Source organism: Meles meles, chromosome 3 (genome assembly GCF_922984935.1).
Source record: "Meles meles chromosome 3, mMelMel3.1 paternal haplotype, whole genome shotgun sequence".
Lineage (NCBI taxonomy): Eukaryota > Metazoa > Chordata > Mammalia > Carnivora > Mustelidae > Meles > Meles meles.
The window spans coordinates 98,112,782-98,140,571 of NC_060068.1; the positions used below are offsets into that span (position 1 = coordinate 98,112,782).

The following is a 27,790-nucleotide window of genomic DNA, read 5'->3' on the forward strand; positions in this document are numbered from 1 at the left end:
ATGATGGAACAGTTTTGGAGCTACCCTCAGGATCTCTGAGGGGAGAACAGAATCAGTGGCTAAGCTCATTGTTAAGATCTTACCAACAAGAAATTAACTACACAAATAACTGGCTTATTCACACAAAGGTGTAAATATATACAAATAAAATTACTGAAGTACTATTAATCTAAATTTTCCCTAGTAGGGAAGAAGATAAAAACATCTTTTATTTCATCAACTCAATAGAAAGCAATTCACCTACTAAAAAAAATGAAAAGTTACACCTATGACAAAACTGGATAATAACATGGGTAGTATAATTTTTTTCTTTACAAAGTCAGTCAAGAATTATTTTTATGTTCCCTAGTGGGTACTCCTGAGAAATGAAAAGGAGTGACGGTCTTTCATTTTTTACTTTATTTACAATCGTTCTATCTGACTTTTACCACCACCAGGTATCACTTACATTTTTAAGAAAAGATTCTTTAAAATGAGCTTCAACAATAATCTACAAAGGAACTCCAAGAGGGCCTTATCAGGACCTAGGTAGAAAGTCACTAGTGACCAATTCTTGATCTAAAATATCTTGTTTGTTCTTTAAAATGAGTAAACTTCTTTTAAATATTCTATTTAATGCTCAGATTCTCATGATAAATCTGATTTTTAAAATTTTAACCTGATTTTAAATAAAACCATTTATGAATCATACATAGGCTTTAGACTACATTCTGAAGTTGTTTCTGATTTTTAATACCCCATTTCTGGGTACAGGTATCAACATAAACTTTAAAATTAAATTAGACACTCTATAGTTAAAATCAGCACATCCTTAAAAAACCTCTTTTTTATAACTACCAGCAATTCTCCTTGTATTCTCTAATTGTTTTTATTCTGTATATAGATGAGTCTACTCATAGAATCAACTCCACTTTTGAAAACTAAATAGCACCTTCTGCAAAATTCCACACTGGGTAGTGTTACCATTTCTTACTTTTATTACCGGAAAGGAAACCAATGATATTTTACCTATAGCCCAAAATGTATGAAGTAATAACACAATACATAAAAATCAAATCGCTGGGCACCTAGCTGGCTCGGTCAATAAAACATGCACCTCTTAACTTCAGGGTTGTGAGTTCAGAGGCCAAATCAGGTGTGGAGCCTACTTTAAAAAAATAACAATAATAATGATGACTTTGAAACTATTCATACAAAACAACTCGAAGGCATAATAAAATCATACCTTTATCAATCCTTCAGAAAAGAGAATTTCTATAGTTTCTTTTAAAATAGGAAGTAAACCACCATGATGAATACCAATTCCTCGCTTCAAAAGAGGAAGTACATGTTCAACCTGTGATTGAAATATTTTTCAGTGATGTACGAAAAAGGGAAATAGAATATGTTAAATTAACCAAATTTTAAAAAATGGGCAATGAAAAGCTGTTTAAAGGCATGTTATAACTTTTTAGAATAAAAGCCAAATCCAAACCCTTATTCCCAGATTATTAACTCAAAACTCAATACAATTCTGCCCTAGCTTTCCTTAATATGAAAAATATACTTTAAATAAAATTCATATATGCACTCCTGCCTCAAATTTTGCAGCATCACTTCATCTTGCCAAATACTAAAAGAAATGAGGACAAAGTATATATCTGCACAATATTAATCAGCTCCAACTAAAAATAAGTAAGTATAAAGCATACTTAACATAAATAAGTACTTTGTCTAAAAACAAATGAATTACTGAAGAGTTCATCCTCATTAACACTTTACCAAATGCAATTACATGTCTACTACTAGTTTTTATAGAAAACTAGGATAACAAAGATATATAAAGACATGCCTCAGCCCTCAAATACTACTAATTCAGCTGGGAAGAAAAATTACAAGATCTTCTGAGTTAAACAGTATTTTAGGGCGCCTGGGTGGATCTGCCGTTAAGCATCTGCCTTCAGCTCAGGTCGTGATCCCAGGGTCCTGGGACTGAGTCCCGAGTTAGGCTTCCTGAGCAGGAAGCCTGCTTCTCCCTCTCCCACTCCCCCTGCTTGTGTTCCCTCTCTCGCTCGCTCTGTGTGAAATAAATAAATAAAAACCTTAGAAAAAAATTGAGACAGTATTTTAAACACTGAGAAGCAGGGGTGTCTGGGTGGCTCAGTCAGTTAGGCACCTGCCTTCAGCTCAGGTCATGATCCCAGGGTCCTGGGATCCAGCCCCATATCCCACTCTCTGCTCAGCGGGGAGCCTGCTTCTCCCTCTCCCTCCACTGTTGCCCATTTGTGCTTGCTCTCTCTCTTTCTCTGTCAAATAAATAATAAATAAAATCTTTTAAAAAAACAAAAAATAAACACTGAGAAACATGCTATTGTTTTTTGATCATAAATTCTTTACATATGAGAGTAATCATTTGGAAGCAGAATATAATCTCTCAACTTTCTTTTCACAAAACAAAATTCTCATGTCTTAGGTCACACTGCAGCAGTTTTCAGGTTTGGATGCACATTAGAATCATTTGGAGAGTTTTTGAAAGATTCTAATGACCACAAAACACATCTGACCAATTAAATCAGAACCTCTGGGAGTGGCACCCAGTCATCAGTATATTTTAGAAATCCCCAAGCAATTCCTATAGTCGAAGGAAAAATTCTCTGGAGTAAAAGTAGAGAAGACATTAAATTCCTCACTGAACACAGAATTTTCATTAGATGTTTTGTTTGGCAGACTTTAGTGACTCTGGGGTGCCTGGGTGGCTAAGACAGTTGAGCATCTGACTTTTTTCAAAGACTTTATTTATTTATCTGAGAGAGAAGGGGAGAGAGCACAAGCAGAGGGTAAAGGCAGAGGAAGAGAGAGAAGCAGATTCTCCACTGAGCAGGGAACTTGACATGGAACTGGATCCCTGGACCTTATGTTGGGCACTGAGCATGGAGCCTGATTGGGATTGTTTCCCTCTCCCTTGGTCCCTCCCCTGTTCGTACACACACATACACACACTCTCTCTCTTAAAAAAAAAGAGAAGAAAAGAAATTTAGTGACTTAAAAATATTTACTAGAGTGTGTAAACAATGCAATATACAGTAACAAAACCAAAAAGGCGAGTAAAAATAGGCTATCACACTTAGTATCCACATTTTACTTAGTGACACTAAACACAAACCTGAGGGAGTTTTTTATCTTCATCAGACAAGCAGTCTATGGCATTACTGAATACTTCTTCAACCATCTTCTTTTCTTCATCTAAGAAAAAATTCAAAGGTACATAAATATCTGAGTGAATCAGTGATACACCAAACTTCACAGATTGCCAAGAGTATAGGTTTATAGAGAATAAAAGCAGAGTATTTAAGACAGAAGACAAAGTAGATAAAAATTACTATTTAGGGGCGCCTGGGTGGCTCAGTGGATTAAGCCGCTGCCTTCGGCTCAGGTCATGATCTCGGAGTCCTGGGATCGAGCCCCGCATCGGGCTCTCTGCTCCGCAGGGAGCCTGCTTCCTCCTCTCTCTCTGCCTGCCTCTCTGCCTACTTGTGATCTCTCTCTGTCAAATAAATAAATAAAATCTTTAAAAAAAAAAAAAAATTACTATTTAATAAAACTTACTGCCTTTCAAAATATATCTAACAGAATTCATCCATGAATAAAAGTACTATCTTATAAAATTAACAAAAACTACACTAAGTGCCATATATCTAAGTCTTATAATTAAAGATCACAAGGAGGGGCGCCTGGGTGGCTCAGTGGGTTAAAGCCTCTGCCTTCGGCTCAGGTCATGATCCCAAGGTCCTGAGATCGAGCTCCACACTGGGCTCTCTGCTCAGCAGGAAGCCTGCTTCCTCCTCTCTCTCTGCCTATTTGTGATCTCTGTCTGTCAAATAAATAAATAAAATCTTAAAAAATAGTAATAATAAAATAAAATATTACAAACTTTAGGAGTTTATGTGGGATATCTGTTTTTACTTTGCCCACGAAGTAAAAAGTAGCTCTAAAATGCATAGGTTTAATTAATAATGCTTTGCTAATGAAAGCAATACAATGGATATTGATTTTGGATGATCAAGGATATTATTTACTTCTCATTACATAGGCTTACATATGTAAAAGTATAAACTGAATAATAAATGAGCTTGTATAAAGTATGCCAAATTTTTGGCTAGGTTATGCTATTATCTTGCTGTTTAAGTGAGTTACATTCACAAATAATATGTGGGGAAAATTTATTAATTTAATACAAGTTATCTTTTTTTATTTATATTTATTTTTATTTTTTAAAATTTACTTATTTGACACATCACAAGTAGGTGGAGAGGCAGGCAGAGAGAGGACGAAGCAGGATCCCCGCTGAGCAGAGCCCGATGCGGGGCTTGATCCCAGGACCCTGAGACCATGACCTGAGTTGAAGGCAGAGGCTTTAACCCACTGAGCCATCCAGGTGCCTCTATCTTACTTTATTTAAAGGTTATACCACAATTAAGTAAAGGGTAGGTCTTCCTGGTTTGGATTTTTAGGAGAATGAAGCACAGAAAGTGATTTGACCAAGTAACCTGGCCTTAAGTTGTCACACAGAGAGCCACAGTAACAAAAGAGTTTATGGCAATGAAGTACAAGAGGGTATAATCCTGGTATTTTTCAGTAGGGCTCTTTGGATTTTACACAAAGCAAGGTACTTACACCTTCCAATAAAACAAAAGGAAAAGAAGGAAATGATAAAACAAGGTCTTTTATAAAACTGTAATGACTACATTACAGTAACTGTAATGTGAACTGTATATCCTAGCAATACGTAACTTATATTTATTTTCATATAACATTAAAACTGTGTTGAAAGTATATAGTACCTGTATTAAAATCTAATTTGGTCATCTGAAGTGCATAGGCTTCACAATCTTTCTTACTGAAACTGAAAATAATTACAGGTTGAAAATTTCTTTCCATAATCATCTTCACGATCTTGAACACATTGGATGGTCCTGCAAAAAGAACATATAAACCACACCCAAAAATTAACTCAGAATGGATTACAGACCTAAATATAAAATCTTTAATTACAAAACTCTTAAAAATCAGAGGAATAAATATCCATGATTTGTTATAAGGCAGAGCATTCTTAGGTATGATACAAAAAGCATTAAGCAACAAAAGAAAAAAAAATAAGCTGGATTTCATCAAAATTTAAAACTTTGGTACTTCAGACACCAACAATAAAGGGAAAAGACAACCTTTACCCACAGAATGGGAAAAAGTAGGTAAGGGTCTACTATTTAAAGTATATGAAAAATTCTTATAATCAACAACAACAAAAAAAGACAATTTCATTTTTAAATGGGGAAAAGATCTGAATAAGTATTTCTCCAAATAAGACACACAAATGGCCAATAAGCACATGAAAAGATACATCATTAGCCATGAGAAAAATGTAAATTAAAACTACACTGAGATACCAGTTCATACCATTATGATGACTATATTAAAAGAGATTACAGTGAGTACTGGTAAGGACATGGAGGAAATGGAAACTTCATACTCTTTTGATGGGAATGTAATATGGGGCTGCCACTTTGGAAAATAATTTGGCAGTTACTCAAAAGATTAAACACAGAAATACCATGACTCAGCAATTCCAATGCTAGCTATACATTCAATAAGAAAGAAAACAAGCTTACATAAAAACTGGCAGATTACAAATATTTACAACAGCATCACTCACAAGAATCAACAAAGAGAAATAACCCAAATGTTCAACAACTGATGAATGGATAAATAAACTGTGATACGTTCATTTAATACAATGTTTTTTTGATTATAAAAGGAATTAAGGACTGATATGCTATAACATGGATGAACCTTGAAAACACACTAAGTGAAAGAAGCCAGATGCTAAAGACCACACAAATTATGACTCAATTTGTATGAAACATTCAGAAAAGGAAAATAAGAGATAGAAGGTAGAGTAGTGATTGTGTAAGGCTCAGGGGCAGGGAAAGAGGTTAGAAGAAATGAAAAATAACTGCTAGGGGTAAAGAATTTCTTTTTGAGTTGATGCAAATGTACTAGAATTAGTAGTTGCATAAGTTTGTGAATACACTAAAATACCCTGAATTGTTGACTTAAAAATGGTAATTTTTATGGTGTATGAATTATATTTCAATAAAAAATTGTGATGGCTGCATAATTCTGTTACATAGTAATAACTATGAAATTGTACACTTTAACAAATAAACTGTATAGTACATGAATTATATCTCAATGTCATATATGAAAAAAGAGATGAGCCTTTATTTATCCAATTTTATCTTATACTATCTAGATCTTTATATAGCTTCCTGAGGGGAAAAAGTGAACAAAGTTCCATATTACCTTTTGTTCCTCCTTTCCGTCCCTTCTGATCTCCTTTTGCCAAATCACCAGCATCTCGAAGTACTTGCATTGCAGTATTAAAATTGTCTTCTCTGAAGTCACCCTGCAATCAGATATTTTCTAAATAACCTCACTAATATTTAACCACAATACAAACATTTTTCATACCTCAAAACAGAGCTTCCTCAAAAATAAAAATAATGTCAAAATTATCACGAAGGTCACTGAAAGAATTAAAAAGTGTTGTGTATAATAGGTCATAAAAGGGAGAGATATTAATACTGGGAAAAGCAAAACATAAGATATCTGAAACATGTCCTAAGTCCCTATTCTTCAGGCATTTTAAAACACTGGGAAAGGGGCGCCTGGGTGGCTCAGTGGATTGGGCCGCTGCCTTCGGCTCAGGTCATGATCTCAGGGTCCTGGGATCGGGCCCCGCGTCGGGCTCTCTGCTCCGCAGGGAGCCTGCTTCCTCCTCTCTCTCTGCCTGCCTCTCTGCCTACTTGTGATCTCTCTCTCTGTCAAATAAATAAATAAAATCTTTAAAACACTGGGAAAGAAGAAGGAAAAAAAACTGGGAAAGAAGAAAAATCTTCATTTATGCATAAGACGAGCACAAGTCTTAAACATAATTTTTGACATAAAACTACATACAAACCCAACAATTCTAGACCACAAAACTACTTAGAAAAAAAATGGACTTCTACCATTCTACTTCAGTTTAAGTAAAAATAGGTACAAACAAGTAAGGATGACATTATAGGTAAGAATCACAATTACTCCCAGTGATGGGTAATAACGGCAAGTATTGCAGTAAGCACTGGGTGTTAAACACAAATAATGAATCATGGAACACTACATCAAAAACTAATGAAGTACTTATGGTGATTAACATAACATTAAAAAAAATCATAATTACTCCCTTACGTTTTCATCAACCACAAGGTGCAGGCCATCTCCCCCTGCTGGAAAAATGTAGTGCTGCAATGGAGTAGGCCGATAGTCTGTGTAAATTACATGACAAGGCTGTAAAAAAAAAAAAAAAAAAAGAAAAAGAAAAAAGAAAAAAGAAAAACAATTAAACACATAATTTTATTTCTTCAAAATAATATTTAACCTACCTAGAAGACCTTGAAGAAATAAACTTTTGAATTCAACATTTCAAAAAGAGAAAAAACTTAAAAAAATTTTTTAAATCGGGCAAGAGCAAAATGTGGAAAAATTAGATCTATTAAATTATACTACCATCTATTCCCTAATCAGGGCCAAATACATGATGTGAGTTTCAATAATGATCTTGGATTCGTACCCTAGACCTGTGATGCCATAATTAAAGACGATGTGTATTCCTACACAGCAGTAGTATGGTGACAGAGAATACTCCTTGAGGAAAAAGGGATTTTTTTTTGCTCCACAAAGGTTTTTCAGAGCTTTACTAAATCAGGATGTTGATCTAGCTCCTCTAGAATATCAAACAGGTTTCTATCCTACAGAAGCAACATGGATATTACAAAATGCCATAAGAGAGATTATAAACAGATAATGGTTAAAAAAGGGCAGGAAAGTTGGACTACAAAAACAAAAGGGAAACACAGTAAAAAAGGCTGACTGTTAACATAGCAAGAATCAAATCACATGCTCAGGAGATGTACAGCTTTTTCCTGGTACTGAGGTCTTAGAGGAAATTCTCTACCATAAGGTCTCACTCAACGAGTAAATGCAGTAATTTCCAAACTTGGCAAATAATCAAGATCAGGTTAGGAGCTTACAAGCCCCTACTCTCAGACACGCTTTTATACTGGCTTTAAGATGGCCCTTAGAAATACACACTTGTGGGGTACCTGGGTGGCTCTGTGGGTTAAGCCTCTGCCTTCAGCGAGGTCACGATCTCAGTGTCCTGGGATCGAGCCCCTCACAGGCTCTCTGCTCAGCAGGGAACCTGCTTTCCCCTCTCTCTGCCTACTTGTCATCTCTCTCTCTCTCTGTTAAATAAATAAAATCTTAAAAAACAAAAAAAAATACACACTTGTAAGAGGCTAGTCAGGCGATTCTGACAAGCCTGCACTTGATGTGAGACATAGTTTCACATTAAAGTCTTCTTAATCCTAGGCGGCATCAAGAACAAAGTATAAAAGACAGCAAAGCCAACTTCCAATGTTTTAAATACTGAAGACATCGAAAAGAAAGAAAATACCTGCTTATGTAAATGGCAGATCCATTCAGCAAACTGTCGGGCATTTGGAATAGTAGCCGAAAGAAACACATAGTGGACATTGTCAGGAAGCAAAATAATAGTTTCTTCCCATACAACACCACGCTCTGGGAAAAAAAAATTGTATACATACACACTTTGGAATTCAGGGTCACTTTTTTTTAACAAGTCATCTAAAATTATTATCTCTCAAGCTCAATAATTAGAAATGTAGACCACTTTCCACAAAGATATTTTTAGCCATAGACCCTTTATGAAAACTACTTTCTTTCTTACCATGAATTTATCCAATAGAAAGTTAGTAGACTAAACCGCTAAAACCACAATGTACTCTGAAACAACAGCCTGCAAAGAGCAGCTCCAGACTGAATACTTTTCACACAGCGTAACAAGACTCCCATGACATTGTAAACAGTATTTCCATCTCGCTTTGAAAAACAAAAGTTAATGGCTTGTAGAAAAGTTACAGCAACAAATTTTAAAGACACACCATTACTATACCATGTAACATCTCTCACCCAAATAACCCTCATGATCTCTACACTTGAAAGACAGATTTCATTAGCAGCAAAACGAAACCAGTTTTTACTTAATGGGAAAAACTAGAAAAATCAATTTGAGAGTTTCCCCCTAAGATAAAAAATCAGGAGCTCCTGGGTGGCTCAGTCATTAAGCATCTGCCTTTGGCTCAGGTCACGATCCCAGGGTCCTGGGATTATTGAGCCCCACACCGGGCTCCCTGCTCAGCGGGAAGCCTGCTTCTTCCCCACCCATTCCCCCCGCCTGTGTTCCCTCTCTCACTGTCTCTATCAAATGAATAAATAAAATCTTCAAAAAAAATCAATACAGGATTCCTGATTTTAAAACCTAAACAGCTCTAGTCAGAACTTAATTTAATTTTATGAATTTGAAAGCAATGAAATGTTTAAAGGGCAAATGATTTCATAAATTATTATTACTTTCACTACAAATACAGGCTAACTCAGGGCCTTATTTTAAACAAAAACTAAGTTTTAAGTGTGGACACGTTAAACATTTAACTTTTAAATGTTAACAGTACCCCTCCCAGTTTCACTCAAAATTACAAGTATACTTACTTTTGCTTACAGTAGTGTCAAAGTTCAAGTTAAAGGGTATTTTTTTCTCATTTGTATTTCGTAATCCCTATTTAGTATTTTTATCGTAAACCTGCATTTCTTAGTTTTTAAAAACTAAAATACTGGGCGCCTGGGTGGCTTAGTGGTTTAAGCCACTGCTTTCGGCTCAGGTCATGATCTCAGGGTCCTGGGATAGAGTCCCGCATTGGGCTCTCTGCTTGGCAGGGAGCCTGTTTCCCTCTCACTCTCTCTGCCTGCCTCTCTGCCTACTTGTGATCTCTCTCTGTCAAATAAATAAAATCTTTAAACCACCCCCCCCCAAAAACCTAAAATACTAATAAAATCAAGTAAGCTGGGGCACCTGGGTGGCTCAGTCATTAAGCATCTGCCTTCAGCTCAGGTCATGATCCCAGGGTCCTGGGATCAAGCTCAGCAGCAAGTCTGCTTCTCCTTCTCCCTCTCGACTCCCTCTGCTTGTGTTCCCTCTTTCATTGTGTCTCTCTTGTCAAATAAATATATAAAATCTTAAACAAAAAAAACACAACAAAACAAGTTAACTCTAGGCTAAAAGCTTTAAAATTTTCCTTAACACTTATTTTACTTATTTTGGAGAGTTCTCTATTAAAATCCAACTAGCTTAAGGGTGCCCGGGTGGCTCAGTTGGTTAGCTGCCTGCCTTGGGCTCAGGTCATTATCTCCGGATCCCAGACTGAGCCCAGCATCAGGCTCCCTGCTAAGCAGGGAACCTGCCTCTTTCCCACTACCCTGCTTGCTAATGCTCTCTCTCTTCCAAATAAAAATATTAATCTTTTAAAAAAATAATAAATAAAAAATAAAAGTAAACTAGTCTTAGTTCTAATTATTATAAATTTGCATGTTCACACCCAGAGTTACTATTTAAGAACCTGCAGTTATTTGACGGAGAGAGAGATCACAAGCAGGCAGAGAGGCAGGCAGAGAGAGAGGAGGAAGCAGGCTCCCTGTGGAGCAGAGAGCCTGATGCGGGGCTCGATCCCAGGACCCTGAGATCATGACCTGAGCCGAAGGCAGCGGCCTAATCCACTGAGCCACCCAGGCGCCCCAAGAACCTGCAGTTAAAAACCCATCAGAAATACTGTACCATGTTACCCACTATTTAGTTTATTAGAACTCTAGCAACATGAATAGTGAAAGCAAAATTTAACAACTACTTACTCAAAATTCCTAATGCCCTTTAGAAGGAAAATATATGGCACACACCTCAGCAACCCAGGAGAACATACCTGAATCTCTCATGTAATGAATTTCATCAAATATGACCCACGCTACTTCTCGCATAACTTCCGAACCTCTGTAGAGCATGCTTCTCAAAATCTAAACAAAATAAACAGTTTAGCAAAATTTTGGCAGTTCTATTGAGGAATTTTGAAAATGCTATAATGGAAACATTAAAATAATTTAGATTACTTATCTTAAATATATCTCATAAATCAAATAATAGTCCTTCTCTCATGCAACCAAAATAAACGACTTCTCAACAGTTAGTATTCAGGTACAATTCACGGAGAGAATTATTATCTCCTCTATCTACATATATCTTAAGTATGAAGCCAATTCACTGTACATATAACACTCACTGCAAGATCCACACTATCTAGGATATGAGAGTAACTTAAAATTATCTTCTATTCAACATATGGTACGTTATACTGTTTACTGATTTTTTTTTCTACTTCCTCTCACAACATGGATACTTTCTGGCAACCATATCCTGATTTTTGACTTAAAGAAAATCTACACATGGAAAGAAATTTTGGGAATGGAAACTTACTTTGGGCACCAAAATGAAAAGTGAGCAATGCTTTTGGCTGGCTCTGCAGGCCAGAAGTTAATTTATGTTCTCTACAGTACCATGTCCTTGTAAAATGCAGGGATATAATTCAAGAATGTATAAAAGTACTTGGTATAGCCAAGACAGCTAACTGTGTTCAAAACATAAGATATTTTAAGTATTTAAGTTTTAAGTAAAATTTAACTATGACTATGGGAAGAAGCTTAACTTACCTGGACATTTTTCAAAAAGTTATTTACGTATTTATGTCAACTAAAATGCAAAAAAAAAATCAAATGGAAGGAAAAGCCCCTACTTACATGAAACTGTATGCAGAACTGTCAATGTATTTCCATGTCACTGACAATAAGTCTTTAAAAATATTTGGGAAAAAAATTCTATCTATGTCATATGAAAAGAAACAGGATTAGTAATTTACAACTAAATTTATGGAATTACTAAAGCACTCGGAAAATAAAGTATTATATTTTACCTATATAAAGCAACTGATAAAGCCTTATATATTCCAATCGTAGATACATTAATTAAAATTAAAAGAGAAAAACTGGATGAGGCACCATATAAATTACCTCTGTAGTCATAACAAGACAAGATGCTGTAGGATTAATAGTAACATCTCCAGTCATCAGTCCAACATCCTGAAATTCTTCATACATTTCCCGGTATTTCTGGTTACTCAGAGCCTTAATTGGGCTGGTAAATATTACACGCTGTTTTTCCCTTAAGGCCAATGCAATGGCATATCTAAAAATGTGAAACCAATTAAGAATAAAGCATGTAAAACCTTTTCTTTAAAGTACATAATTTTAAAAATTCTATTAATATATAAATTATGTCCCAACTTCCCCTAATTACTTATCTTAAACGGACTTGGCAGAACAGGAATATCTTGTTCTGTTTACTAGTGACAAGTTATTAAAGTAATAATTAATAATTAATAAAGTAATGAAATGTAGTGGTCTCAATAAACAAGAATATTTAACTATGTTCTACTGGAATTGATGTAACTTAACTGCTAATACCAATAGGTTACTTATGGTTATCCTATTTCTTGGAAGTAAAACACTTTTGATTCTACAAAAAAGTTGAGAGCTTCTGCCCATCGGATTATACATACATAAACAATTAGCAAACACGGGAAAATGAAGTTCTGTTCTTCTGAGTTTCAAAAATAAGTTCATTCATATGTACTCTTTCCCCACATGTAATAATTATCAAATCATTCCTTGCTGGGGAATTATGACTGGTTCTAATTTTGTGAAAGATCTTCCACAACCATTTTTTTTTAAAGATTTTATTTATTTATTTGACAGAGATCACAAGGAGGCAGAGAGGCAGGCAGAGAGAGAGGGGGAAGCAGGCTCTCTCTCTGCTGAGCAGAGAGCCTGATGTGGGGCTCGATCCCAGGAGCCTGAGATCATGACCTGAGCCGAAGGCAGAGGCTTTAACCCACTGAGCTACCCAGGCGCTGAGCAGAGAGCCTGATGTGGGGCTCGATCCCAGGAGCCTGAGATCATGACCTGAGCCGAAGGCAGAGGCTTTGACCCACTGAGCTACCCAGGCACCCAGATCTTCCACAACTATTAGCAAAATGAAATGTAATAGTTCTGTAGTTTTGTTTTTTTTTATTTATCTGACAGAGAGATCATAAGTAGGCAGAGAGGCAGGCAGAGAGAGAGGGGAAGCAGGCTCCCCTCTGAGCAGAGAGCCCAATGCGGGGCTCGATCCCAGGACCCTGGGATCATGATCCAAGCCGAAGGCAGAGGCTTTAACCCACTGAGCCACCCAGGCGCCCCAGCAGTTTTTTTTTTTTTTTTAAGGTAAATTCTATTAAGTATTTAAATAAAGACCATGAAATGATAACTAAGATTAGGGGTAGAGTCTCCTTGTTTAAAATATAATTCTGGCCCATGACAGGCTTATAACCTATTTGCGGAAATAAAAATAATATTCATCACAGCTGTATAAACATATTCTCCAAATAGTGAAATAAATAATTAAGTGTCGAAACATGGTCAAATACACAGTTCAAGAAATAGATATGAAACAAAAGGATATAAAGATGCGATAATATATTATCTAAACTTTCCACTTCTGAACAAAAAAATTAGAAGATACAAAAAGAAACAGGGAAGTATGATCCATACTCAGGGAAAAAAGCAATCATGAGAAACTAATTCTTAGTGGGTCCAGATGTTGGACTTAGTAGACAAAGACTTAAATGCAGCTATTAGAAACACGTGCAAAAAAATAGAAGGAAGCCATGTTCTAAGAATTTTTTAAAAAGTAGAGGGTAATTATTCAACAAACAGGCCATCACAACAGAGAAGCCAAAAGTATGACATAAATAAGTGAAAACACTACAGATGCAAGGTATAACAGAAGGGAAGAAATCACTAGATGGGCTCAAGAGCAGATTTGAGATGACAGAACAATTTCAGGAAATATGAAGAAAGATCAACAAAAATGATCAAATTGAAAAGAAACAGAAGAAAAAAATAGAGAACCTTGTGTCCCACTGGAAGTTCCAAAGTGAGAAAAAAAAAAGTATTTGAAAAAAATACAATGAAAACTTCCTAAATTTGTTTTAAAAAATATTAATCTACAGATCCGACAAGCACAATGAACCAAAGGAGGGAAAAGTAAAAAAGAAGTATACCTGGAAACACTGTCAAACTCTGAATAACAAAGACAAACAGAAAGTCTTCAAAGTACCAAGAAAACATTAAACATTGGGAAATATTAAAAGACCAAAATCAAACTTTTGGAGATGAAAAATGCAATGCCTGATTTGAAATACACTGGATAAAAATAAAACAGATTAGACACTGCAGAAAAAAGATGAATATACTTTAAGACCTATCAAGAAAAGGTGTCCAAAGTGAAGAAGAATCAACTCCAAAAAACAACATAGTAAGAAACAGAGTATAAGTGGGCTGTGAGACAACCTAAAGTGGCATGACAGAAGTTTAAGTCCCCAAGGTATAGGAGGAAGGGAAATGTTTCAAATAAAAAAGAGGTGTATCTCAAATACAGTATCTCCAATGTGATGAAAACTATAATAAACATACAAATCTGAGAAGGCCATCAAACTCAAGCATAAGAAACCTGAGAAGAACTATGTAAAAAGTCACATAACTAAACTGCTTCAAAACAGTAATGAAATTAAAAATAGCCAAACATTCCATCAAAGCAATACGCAAAGAAGCAGGAAAATACTGACCTATAATGGAAGGAAAAGTCAATCAGAACAGATGAAGAAGTAACACGGATGAAAAAAACCAGCAACAAGGACATTTAAACAGTTTCTAACAGTAATCTGTACATTCAAGAAACTAGAAGAGGGACGCCTGGGTAGCTCAGTCAATTAAGTGTCTGCCTTTCGCTCAGGCATGATCTCAGGGTCCTGGGATCAAGCCCACATCAGGCTCTCTGATTGGGGGGGGTGGAAGGGAGTCTGCTTCTCTCTCTCCCTCCCCCATGCTTGTGTAATCTCTCTCGAATAAATAAATAAAATCTTTAAAAAAAAAAAAAGCTAGAAGAAAGTTAAGTAGTAAGCAGAGACGTGCGAAATAAAAAGTAAAAACAACACACACAGATAAACTTCTAACAAGGAAAAATATAGTATGAGATGAAAATGCAATAAATGGGATTAATAACCTTATAGGCAATGCAAAAGCAAAGATTAATGAAATAAAAGATACAGCATTAGAAAAGGCCCAAATGAAACATTCAAAATAGTATACACACAAAAAACATACTATCAGTAAATCATGACATAAAGAACATTACATAATAAAAGGGTCAATCCAATAAGAGGATATAAGATTAAAGCTAACATGGGAATACATACATATATAAAACAACTATAAACAGACCTAAAATTTCCTTTATTTTTTTAAATATATTATTTATTTGACAGAGAAACAGAGAGACAGAGCATAAGTAGGAGGAAGGGCAGGCAGAGGGAGAGGAAGAAGCAGGTTCCCCAACAAGCAGGGAGCTCAATGCAGGCCTCGATCCAAAGGCTGATGACTAACCGACTGAGCCACGCAGGTGCTCCTAAAATTTCCTTAAAGAGAAAAGCTACTCACTCAGCGCATACAGTCTTTCCTGCTGATGTATGTGCAGATACTAAAACAGACTGATTATTATCAACACACTGAATGGCTTCTCTTTGAAAAGCATCAAGAATGAACGGGTATTCCTATAAAACGAAAATAATAATATCTGCATGAAAATTATCTAACCATTATCAGAACACACTGAAAATCAAGAAATGCTACCCCCAAGAAGCATTCTGGGAGCATTTCTTTATGATTCTATTTAGGAAATATACCACCCAATACAGAAAAGTAGGAAGAGTAAAAAACCACCTTTAACTAAACAGCAAGGAAGTTAATTCTGCAGTCTAATTTTTAACTTTGCTAATATACACATTATGTTAGTTACTATATAGTAACATTACCATTTATCAACAACATGTTTTGTGATAGGCACTGTGCAACACATTTTCCATATATTATTATTAAAAATCTTCACAATAACCCCTAAAACAGATATTCTTTCCTTTCACAGATGGGAACTCTGAAGCTCTTAAGTCCCTCACTTAAGTTCACTCAGCAGAGACAGAATAATACAGATTTCTAAGAGTTCATGCTTACTCCATCATTCTGCCAACTTCATTTAAACAAAATATGACTTAGAAAATTTCCATTATTCACTTAAGTTCTATGAAAACTTCCAAATCCATTTAACATAAGCATGAGAGTTTAAGTTTCATTAGAATTTTGTTAAACTCCCAAAACTACATGTATAACTTATTGTACACATGCTTTTTTCCCTAGAGAAAGGTTGATAATTTCCCTTTGATTCTTTAAAAAGAAGGAGAACCATTACTTTCATTTTTAAAAATCTCTTCACATAATGCTTTTTTCCTTTTTATCATGGTATTTACTTATTTGGCTCTTACTATATCTGACTTCAGAAGGCTTCTTGGTTTGTATACACTGGGAAGTATAAAAAAATCTCATTTGAAAGCATTTATCTTTAAGATTTTTAGAAAAGAGACACAAAACTGTACAAACTGTATTGTCTAGCATACAGACCTTTGCAGCTTTTCCAACTCGTGGTTTAAGTGGTAAATAATCTTCATCTGCAGGAAGTGCAACCTGATGTGAAAAAAAAAAAATCACCAACTTATTATTTGGAGAACTGATACATTCAACACTCCATAATTAATGACAGTTTGAAAAATGTAAGTGATAGTGTTCAATACAGTCTCAGACACTTTAAAATTAAATAGCTGCCTTTAAGGACAAGACAAGTACTAAAGTTAGAATAATCAAAAAACCTCTACCTACGTTTATCTAATGGTAACGTAATTAACAGCTAAGTTTATCTCCCTGAAGAAATTGTGTTTATTAAGGTCTAGGGCCTATCCAAGCTATCTTTGTATTTTCTATAGCCTGATACTGATAAAAGCTCAAAAAAGCTGAATGGACATAAAAAGGGATGTTGCTACACGAAAAGAAAACTATGAGGAATAAGATGATATTCCCTATTTGCTAAAACAAAACTTCTTTTCCTACAGTGAAAGATCTGGAGAGCAGTTCATAATGTATCTAAATTCCCAAGAATCAAACCATTTAGTATATAAATCCACAGGGGCAAAATAAAATACACACGAAGATTAGAAATAATTTACAGTTATGAACAAAATTTCAGTAAGTATTACATGAGATTACCCATCTTAGAAATACTAAGGGCTTGGGGGTAATTTCCAAGCTGACCCTTGAACAAGACAGGATTTGAGGCAACAACTTTCCCCAGCCCTACTCTGAATGGTCGAAAATCCATGTGTAACTTTGGATTCCTCCAAAACTTACCTATTAGTACACAGTTAACCTGAGGCCTTACTGATGACATAGTTAAACGCATATTTTATATATATACTATATTCTTTCAACAATGGCAATAATATAAGCTAGAAAAAAGAATATAACTAAGAAAATCCTAAGGAAGAGAAAAACAAATTTATAGTACTGTGTTTATCAAAAAATACCTTTTAAGTGGACTTGTGCAGTTCAAAATCACATTGCTCAAGGGTCAACTGTATAATCACAGTAACGTGGGTAGTATTTTGAAAAGATCTAAGTAGACCCTGATTATAATTAAGAAAAGTGAAATTTAGCACATTATGAAACCTAATGAATAATACCCAGTAAAATGAATGTGCTAAAAGAAATGTGACATTCTAATGGCTAACAGACACATGAAAAAAATGTTCATCATCATTAGCCATCAGGGAGATTCAAATCAAAACCACACTGAGCTACTACCTTACACCAGTTAGAATGGCCAAAATTAACAAGACAGTACACAACAAGTGTTGGAGAAGATGTGGAGAAAGGGGAACCCTCTTACACTGTTGGTGGGAATGCAAGTTGGTGTAGCCACTTTGGAAAACAGTGTGGAGATTCCTTAAGAAATTAAAAATAGAGCTACCCTATAACCCTGCAATTGCACTACGGGGTATTTACCCCAAAGATATAGATGTAGTGAAAAGAAGGGCCATATGTACCCCAATGTTCATAGCAGCAATGGCCACGGTCACCAAACTGTGGAAAGAGACAAGATGCCCTTCAGCAGATGAATGGATGAAGAAGACATGGTCCATATATACAATGGAGTATTATGCCTCCATCAGAAAGGATGAATAACCAACTTTTGTATCAACATGGGGTGACATGTCTGTGCCCTAGAGGGCAGATGTGGGAATGGGACCCCTGATACATTCTATGACATAAAGAACATCTCTGAGAAGCAATTAAGATATTAACTCCTGCAAGATTTAACAGAAGGAAGAGCAATAGATTGTGTTTTCACATGTACGAGAATCAAAGAGTTTTTGTTTTTATTTTCTGAAAACAGTCTGGGTAACACTATCATATGACAGGAAAGACACTAAAGAATCAGAAAAATAGAAAACCAGCAAAACGATCAAGAGTCAAATAAACCTCCCACATAGTCACTGGTGACTTTTGTCACAGCAGTTTGGGAGAAATGGAGAAGAAATCTAAGTGCAGTATATTTAAAAATGAAAGGCAAGTTAGAAAGTCTAGCAGGGATCTCCTAGCAGAGCACTCAAAAGCAACTCTGAAAAGGGACCACATCTCTTTATCTCTTTATAATCAGTGAATAATACAATGTTCCTGTGTCTCAAAAGATACATATTGAAATAATGACCATAAAATGGGGGGGAACCCAACATGCTGGCTATAAAGCAACCTAAAATAAGAAAAGCTTCTGAATATTCATATGCTAATAGGAAAGAACAAAGAGAGAAGATACTTGATGCCAGAAACTGTCAAGGGAAAATGGACTGATTTAAGGTTTTGTGAAAGAAAGGTTTACAATCAAGAACATTAGCAAAACAAGCCTCCCTAGCATTGCCTTTTCCTTTGAGTGGATGTGACAAGTACAGACAGGTATGGTGAAGGTTACAAACATAACCTGATACCCTCAAACCTCTAAAGGAAGTAAAAGCTATAGTTAGCTGCAAAAAATGAGTAGTAACAGGATGGACTGCAGACAATTATGAAGAAAAAACTTTTGACCTCTTAAGAGCAAATTTTGTGCCCCGTCACCATCTTTTTAAGACCAGAGCACCGAATAGGGTCTAACGTAAGTACTGAATGAATGATCAAATGGGTATTACAAAAGCCAAGCTAAGTTCTATTCTAAAGGAACATAAAGGAACTTATGAAAACAAGTGCAAAAGAAGAGGTATTTTAAAAACAAGGTTCTAAATGTCTATCAAAAGACATTTTTCTCAATTTGGAATTCCTCTGATTACTCAATAAAGTCTTTTAATAAGACTTATCAATTACCTGTAATAATAACTTGTAAGGCCGTATTGTAAAGACAGAAGGCTTGGTATAAAGAAATAGTGTCACAGTTCCCTAATGTCCCTAATAGTTTATAAATTCTTACTTCTAAAGGGTTACAAAAGCTATCAGAGACTACCACCTTGTGGCGAATAATGAAATTGCAACATACTAGTACCCAAGCAAGACATGAAAAAGCACGTGACCTGTAAAATGGCACTATTACTTGACTTCAGGAGTATGGTACTGAACGTATACTGAACACCTACTCTGTGCCAGGTCCCTTACACTAATTTTCTTCTATAATCGTCACAATCACCCCATGAGGTAAATCCCATTATTCCAAATTTAAGAATTAAAAAAAAAAAAAAAAGATGTCAAAAGGTTAAGAAATTCATCTGAGACTGTAGTTAGATAAAATGCTGTGTCAAGATCTGAGTTCAGTTTAGAATACAAAGCCCTAGCTCCTTCCACTGGACTACATACCCCACAGGAACTATTATTGTTTCCAAAGCCCCTAAGACTAAACTGCTTGCTAATGATCATTAGTAGACAGTCCAAAGCAAACTCCCATTGAGAACACCAACTTCCTATATACTCTTTGTGCTTACCTCATGTGTACACCCTTCAACAGTTTCAACGGATTGCACCTTGACTCTGGGCATCAAGTCTGCCAAACTTAAAAAAAAAAATTAGTGAAGTTATGTTAAAATAAATTCTTTTTTGTAATTAGATAATAAGCCTCTAGTCTTTACTGTTAAGGAAAATGACACTGCCCAATCATCAGTATTAAAATTGGAAAAAAAAAAACTACTATTAAGAATATACAGGGGCACCTGGATGGCTCAGTGGGCCTCTGCCTTCAGCTCTGGTCATGATTCCAGGGTCCTGGAATTGAGCCCCACACTGGGGTCTCTGCTCAGCAAGGAGCCTGCTTCCTCCTCTCTCTCTGCCTGCTTCTCTGCCTACCTGTGATCTCTGTCAAATGAATAATTAAAATCTTTTTTAAAAATGTTATTAAAAAAAGAATATTCAAAAAAATTTTTGGATTACTCAAATCTATGCTAAGAATTCAAAATGATCAGTTAACATCTATATTTACAAAGAAAGTACAGATGCCAAGTGGATTATTCAAAGAATTATGTTAGGGGCGCCTGGGTGGCTCAGTGGGTTAAGCCTCTAACTTCAGCTCTGGCCATGATCTCAGGGTCCTGAGATGGGCCCCTACATGGGGCTCTCTGCTTGGCAGGGAGCCTGCTTCCACCCTCTCTCTCTGACTGCCTCTCTGCTTACTTGTGATCTCTCTCTCTCTGTCAAATAAATAAATGAAATCTTAAAAAAAAAAAAAAAAGCTTAGTTCCAGTAACAATTAAAAAAAAAAAAAAAAGAACCCCTCCCTCCAAAGTATTGCCACTACTTCAAAACATGAAGCTGGTTATAAAAACCATCACATGATAGAGAGTACAAAATAAATCAGCTTAATATAGACATTGCTATAATTCATAGAAGTGTTCCTTATTCTCTTCAAAATCCTAAGGTCTTATCTAGGTTCCGTTTAGACTCTGAAAAGGACAGGATTGTGGATAAACTGAAGAAAAATCATACTCTGGATAAAACCCAAGGGTTACTACAATAAGCAACAAGGATTTTAAACTGAAAATATATTGTAACCTATTCCAGTGGCTTTGGAAACCGGTGCATCTGAAATATTTCAGTGACACATCTACCACCATTAATAGTAGCTACTTCTATTAGCTACAACAGCTGATTTAAAAAACTCACAGAAAGAGTAAATTTTTCACAGTAGTACCAAGCCAAAATATGGCATATAAAAAGAGAGAAGCAAAGCAGTGCAGATTCATCACCATAATAACAACAGGTCAACCTAACTAATTGGTATCAACTTCTACAATAAGAAGAGCAACCAGCTATTTCAGTCACAGATATCCATGGTTCTCCCTCACTGACAGAAGTCTTGAGATTCATAGCCACTCTACTGCAACATGTAACAGTAAAAATCTAATTCCTCTTAATATTCCTTCTCACTTATACTTTCCATTGGGCCAGTTGTATTCTTTTCATTTTTCCCAGTCTCAGCAATCCTGTTCTTGGGAGATTAACAAATAAAGGCAATGTGGGGGTATTTTTCTTAAGAAACAAAACAAAACATGAGGCTTCAGGATTCTTTTTCAAAGTTGGGTTCTAAAATGTTAAAAGATAAACCTTATCTATATTGCCTTCCATTCCCCAGATGTTCTAAACAGATGTTCTATATTTTCGTATGAATATATAACTAAAAAATATTTTTCATTTAATTCAACAAATACTTTTATAAAGTAGCAACATGTAAGTAACTTTCCAGACTTCATGCAACCATCTAATTTAAGAGTTACTAACATTTATGACAATGGAAATACTACCTTAAATCTTCAGTTACTGATTCTTCCACCCTAGGCTTCTTTCCAAAAATGGGTTCATCTGTGCCCTCAAAATCTGCATCTCTCTTGGTTTTTCCAGTATTAGTTGACTCTGATTGCAATTTACCATCAAAACGTTTCCTAAAAAGTAAATGGTTTAGAATCAATTCTGCAGTATCAGTTCTGACTTTAAGGGTGATTTTGTAAATTACTATTCTGTATATAATAGACATCATTTACAGAAAGTCACGCAAGTAGATGTTCCAAATCAAAACTGGCTAAAAGCCAGAATACCCTAATAAAACTGAACAGTACTCTTTTGAAATTTCATATTTTCTTTTAAGTTTTGCTTTTAAAAATATTCTACAGCTCACATTAACATAATTAACATCATACTTTTAAAATTTTAAAACAATGTTAAACATATTTACATAAGTACCTTCAATAAAAACTTAATGCTTTCGCTGGTCCCATAATTATTACTATTAAAGAGATAATTTTTTGTGATTGGAGTCACTGGTCAAAAGTACTAACAATAAACAGTATTGGTGGACTAGAGATATCCAGAGAGGAATTTAACATGACCTACATCCTTGTAACATGAAACAATCAATTACATGTGAATCTCAGATCTAATTATGAAAGGCAAAATAACAAAGCTTCTAGAAGAGAAAACAAAAGTATTTTCATGTTTTACTAAATAGGACATAGAATTACTAATCAAAAATTAAGTCTGATAAGTTGGAGTGCATTAAAACTAAGAATTTCTATTAATCAAAAGATATCATTAACAGAGTAAGGGGTAAGACAAAGAAGACATCTGAACCACATGTAACTGACAAAAGTTAAATATCTAAATAAAATATAGGGGGTGGAGATTACAAACTTAAAAATAAATAAATAAATGGGGGGGGGGGAAGACCTGAACAGGCATTCTACAGAAGAGGATATCCAATTGGCCAGTAAGCATATGAAAATAAGCTCAAAGTAAGTACACACAGGGAAAATAAAAATTAGGCTATTATCAATCGGTGGCCCTCAAATTTTTGAACTCTGAATTCTTTGCAAGTCTTAAAAATGATGGAAGATTTCAAAGATTTTGCTTATGTAGTTATACCTACCGGTATTTACCACATCAGATATTAAAATTGGGAATTTTTAAAATATTTACTTCATTCTAAAAATCATAAAAAAACCATAATATTATCATAAATAACATCTGATAAAAAGTAAGTATTTTCAGGGCGCCTGGGTGGCTCAGTGGGTTAAACCCTCTGCCTTCGGCTCAGGTCATAATCCCAGCGTCCTGGGGTAGAGCCTGGGGTAGAGCCCCGCATCGGGCTCTCTGCTCAGCAGGGAGCCTGCTTCCTCCTCTCTCTCTGCCTGCCTCTCTACCTACTTGTGATCTGTCTGTCAAATGAGTAAACAAAATCTTTGAAAAAAAAAAAAAAGTAAGTATTTTCAAAATGAGAACAGCGGCACTTTTTGTTTGTTTTGTTTTGTTTTTTTTTTTAATATTTTATTTATTTATTTGACAGAGAGAGATCACAAGTAGATAGAGAGGCAGGCAGAGAGAGAGAGAGGAAAGCAGGCTCCCTGCTGAGCAGAGAGCCCGATGCGGGACTCGATCCCAGGACCCCGAGATCATGACCCGAGTCGAAGGCAGCAGCTTAACCCACTGAGCCACCCAGGCACTGTTTTTTATTTTTACAAATTTCTTTAATGTCTGGCTTAAGAGACTACATCTGGAGTCCACATCTGTTTCTGCATTCAACCTGAGACAGGTACCATCATGAATTTCATGAACAATGCTGAGCCAAAGTCAGACACAAAGGCATATATTCTGAATGATTCCATTTACATTATATTCACAAATAGACTGTCACTTTCAGGAGTCACTTTTTCTGGAGGAAAAGAAGGATGTCTGAAATATTTTATATTTTCTCCCAAATGAGGGTTACATCAGTATGTTCATTTTATGAAAATTCAGCTTAAGCACTTTTACATTTCTCTTTTTATGTTTTACTTAAAGAGAAAAGTTGGTTTTTTGTTTAAAGAGTAACAAATAGTAATGATCTGTATGCCTGAATAATGTTCCCATAACAAAGTTCCTTCTTTGACACTTAGCAAAACCTGAAATTTATAAATCCTATTACTCCCAATTTAGTCAGAAAGGTATTCACTCTTGTCTCAAGTTTCCTGCTGACTACTTTGGTGAATCTCTTTTGGACAAGCCATCAATATCCTTGGGCCTCAGTAAACTAAGATATTTGGTAGATATCTAATCCCTCCAGTTCTAATCATCTACTATTCTATCCTTGAATTATTAAGCATCAATAAAACCATTACAATTAAAACCATTACAAGTGGGGTGCCTGGGTGGCTCAGTGGGCTCTAAAGCCTCTGCCTTCGACTTACGTCATGATCCCAGGGTCCTGGGATAGAGCTTCGCAAAGCCTCACAGAGCTTCGCATCAGGGCTCTCTATTCCGCAGAGAGCCTGTTCCGACGCCTCCCCCCACCCCCCGCCTGCCTCTTTGCCTACTTGTGATCTCTGTCTGTCAAATAAATAAATAAAATCTTTAAAAACCATTAAAAAAAAACTATTACAATTAAAACCATATAACTGTAATGTAATAAAACCATTACAATGGAAACTTATGGTGACAACCATAAAACAAAAACATTTAGTTTGTATAACCTTGAGAAACTTAAAACCTAAATTTATAGAACACTTTCCTTCAGAAGAGCTATATTATTCATTACTGTATGTTAGACTTCTAGGTCTCCAATTATTTATTTCTCTTATAGCTTGGTATGGTCAGTCACATGGGGAACCTGCACACTTCAAAACAGCTGAGTTAAATAGAAGGATGGAAATAAAGTGTCATAGATAACAAGGTTACTCTTTAAGAATAAGTTTATTTTCTTTCCAAGATTTAATTTTTAAGGGGCACCTGGGTGGCTCAGTGGGTTAAAGCCTCTGCCTTCGGCTTAGGTCATGATCCCAGGGTGTTGGGATCGAGCCCCACATGGGGCTCTCTGCTCAGCAGTGAGCCTGCTTCCCTCTCTCTCTGCCTGCCTCTCTGCCTACTTGTGATCTCTGTCAAATAAATAAAATGTTTAAAAAAAAAAAAAGTAATCCCAACACCCAGTCTGGAGCTTGAACTTACAACCCTGTAATCAAAAGAGTTGCACACTCTAGCGAGTGAGCCAGTCAAGCGTTCAGAAGACTAAGTTTTTGATTTACTGAAACTGCAAGAAAATGTTATTTCTAGACATGACAACCACATCATGGAATCCTACATAGAATCCTTTTCTTATACTGGATATTAAAGCTACTAGCAAAATATGAGTATGTCTGTAGATTAGATAATAGCACTGTATCAGTGTTAATTTTATAATTCTGATAATCATTCTCAGGACTGAGACGTGGACCCCACTGTGGGGTGGAGAAGAGAGGCACCATTCTGCCTGCCACACTGTTGAAAGCACAAAATGGAACATCTCCTGTGGAGACTTTGACAACACCCAGCAAAATTATATATGTCTACTCTTTAACCTCATAGTTCCACTTGTAGAAATCTACCCCAAAGAAAAAAAATGACAAAATAACTTTAAAACTTAAAAAAAAAAAAAACAAAAAACAGAGGGTGCCTGGGTGGCTTGGTCATTAAGCATCTGCCTTCAGCTCAGATCATGATCCCCAAGTCCTGGGATAGAGCCCCACATCCAGCACCCTGCTCAGCAGAAGCCTACTTCTCCTACTCTCCCAGCTGGTGTTCCCTGTCTCGCTGTGTCTGTCAAATAAATAAATAAAATCTTAAACAAATTTTAAAAAAAGACAAACATGTACAAGGCTACCTGTAATAGTAAAAAACTGAAAATAACCCAATATCTATTAAAAGAATAAACACTGGGGTGCCTGGGTGGCTCAGCGGGTTAAAACCTCTGCCTTCGGCTCAGGTCATGATCCCAGAGTCCTGGGATCAAAACCTCTGCCTTCGGCTCAGGTCATGATCCCAGAGTCCTGGGATCGAGCCCCGCATCGGGCTCTCTGCTCTGTAGGGAGCCTGCTTCCTCCTCTCTCTCTGCCTGCCTCTCTGCCTAGTTGTGATTTCTGTCATATAAATAAAAAAAAAAAAAAAAAAAGAATAAACATTACATCCACATAAGGAATTACAACCGTGCAACTGTAAAAAACAAACAGCTCTAGGGGTGCCTGGGTGGCCCAGTGGGTTAAAGCCTCTGCTTTCAGCACAAGTCATGATCCCAGAGTCCTGGAATTGAGCCCCGCATCCCGCTCTCTGCTCTGCAAGGAGTCTGCTTCCCCTTCTCTGCCTGCCTCTCTGCCTACTTGTGATCTGTCAAATAAATAAATAAATAAAATCTTAAAAAAAAAGAAAAGAAAAGAAACAGCTCTATATATTAACATGGAGTTGTGTCTGTTTCATCACGCTAAGCGAAAAATGATGAAAAACAGTTCTTATATGGCATCTTTTGTGTAACAGTGAGTGGAGAAGGCAGACACAGATATGCACATGCACATGGGTATCTTCAGAAAGAAATAATGAAAAGAAACCAAAAACTCAAGGGCAGAGAAAAACAGGCCAGAAGACACAAAGATAAAAGCAAGAATGTTCTGTTTTATACTTATGATTTTGGAACTGTAAAATAACGTTTTACATAATCTCTTAAAAATTAAACTCCTAGCAATCCTCAAAAGTAGAAAATAAATTGAAACAAATGAACCCAAAACGTATCAAATTGGTAGCACAAACACTGAGAAAAGGAACCACTAAAGAGTATTTTCCTTGTCAGTATGATGTATTTTTCTAAGGACAAAAAGAATCACATATTAGAACCACAAATTATTCAATGTTCTATTCTGAATGGCAATAATATAGTTATTTTTGACTATTACAGGAATAAAATTTAAATATGTAATTATCATGAGGTATGAAGATTTTCCACAAAAAAGGGCATACAATTATCAAAATCAAAGCCAAATAAAAACCCTGTAATATTAATTACACTGTAAATGTCAGTATGCACTTTATTTTTTTTAAAAACAGTGATTCCCAGTTCCTTCCACTCTAGAGGCCTAAAAGCAATGAAATCCTGAAGCAATGAGCACCTAAGCACCAAATAACATTTTCCACTATAAGGAACTGGAGACCCTTTGGAGAGACCAGATTCGAGGTTTGGACTGAAAAAGCATATAATGAGTCTAGAAAATCTTGTGCCAAAAACCACAGAGGCTATCAAAGCCTGACTAATCTTGCCAGAACACAAGGGCCAATTTAAAGAGTACTCATTGGTAGGAATATCAAAAATAGTAATGCAAATGTCTCAAGTGTCCATGAAAACATGAAGGTATAAATATATATGGTATATCCATAAAACTGAAAAGAGGAACTGGAGACACATGCCTCAGTTGAGCGAATCTCCAAAGCACTAACTATGAGAAACCAGGCAAAAAAGAAATGTACACTGTAGTATTCCATTTAAGTTGAATTCTAGAAAATGCAAGTTGTTCTCCAGTGCCAGAAATATGAGGGGTTGCCTGGAAGCAGGGCTGGAGAGAGGAATGCATTACAAAAAGGCATGCAGAGTATTTAGAGGTCCTGGAAATGTTACCTTGATTATGGTGGTGATTTAGGATACTTTAAATATACACCAATAAAGCTTTAAAAAAAAAAAAAAAGATAAAAAAAAGAGTGCAGATGAGTGCAACACACCAAATTATAAAAGTCCATTCATTCATCAAAAAGCTAAACACATAATCATATACTCATGTTGGTCACCATGAGAAGTACTTCAGGGCACAACTCATTTCTCCTCAAACCTATCAAGAATCAAGCATTTTCCTGCTTTTCGTCTATGAACTGTATTTCAGGGTAAACTGCTGGTAAGAGAATTTTCTTTTTTATAGATGAATTTGAAGTAATAAATGCACAAGGGACAAAATAGAAAAAAAATCACCATTTTGCCAACTACCACAGA

The 27,790-nt window shown here is 35.8% G+C and overlaps 1 protein-coding gene across 1 annotated transcript in view; it reads right to left on the reverse strand.

Annotated features, from left to right (window-relative positions):
- Positions 1-27,790, reverse strand: part of MTREX (Mtr4 exosome RNA helicase) — a 105,536-nt gene that overhangs the window by 73,625 nt on the left and 4,121 nt on the right. The window contains exons 2-13 of the mRNA XM_045998832.1: positions 21,789-21,926; positions 19,980-20,046; positions 16,588-16,650; positions 15,574-15,686; positions 12,049-12,223; positions 10,911-11,001; positions 8,534-8,658; positions 7,267-7,365; positions 6,340-6,442; positions 4,821-4,952; positions 3,143-3,222; positions 1,226-1,336 (exon numbers count right to left, since the gene is read on the reverse strand). Of these exons, the coding sequence (XP_045854788.1) occupies positions 1,226-1,336; positions 3,143-3,222; positions 4,821-4,952; positions 6,340-6,442; positions 7,267-7,365; positions 8,534-8,658; positions 10,911-11,001; positions 12,049-12,223; positions 15,574-15,686; positions 16,588-16,650; positions 19,980-20,046; positions 21,789-21,926 (1,297 nt within the window). The remainder of the gene's footprint in view (positions 1-1,225; positions 1,337-3,142; positions 3,223-4,820; positions 4,953-6,339; positions 6,443-7,266; positions 7,366-8,533; positions 8,659-10,910; positions 11,002-12,048; positions 12,224-15,573; positions 15,687-16,587; positions 16,651-19,979; positions 20,047-21,788; positions 21,927-27,790) is intronic.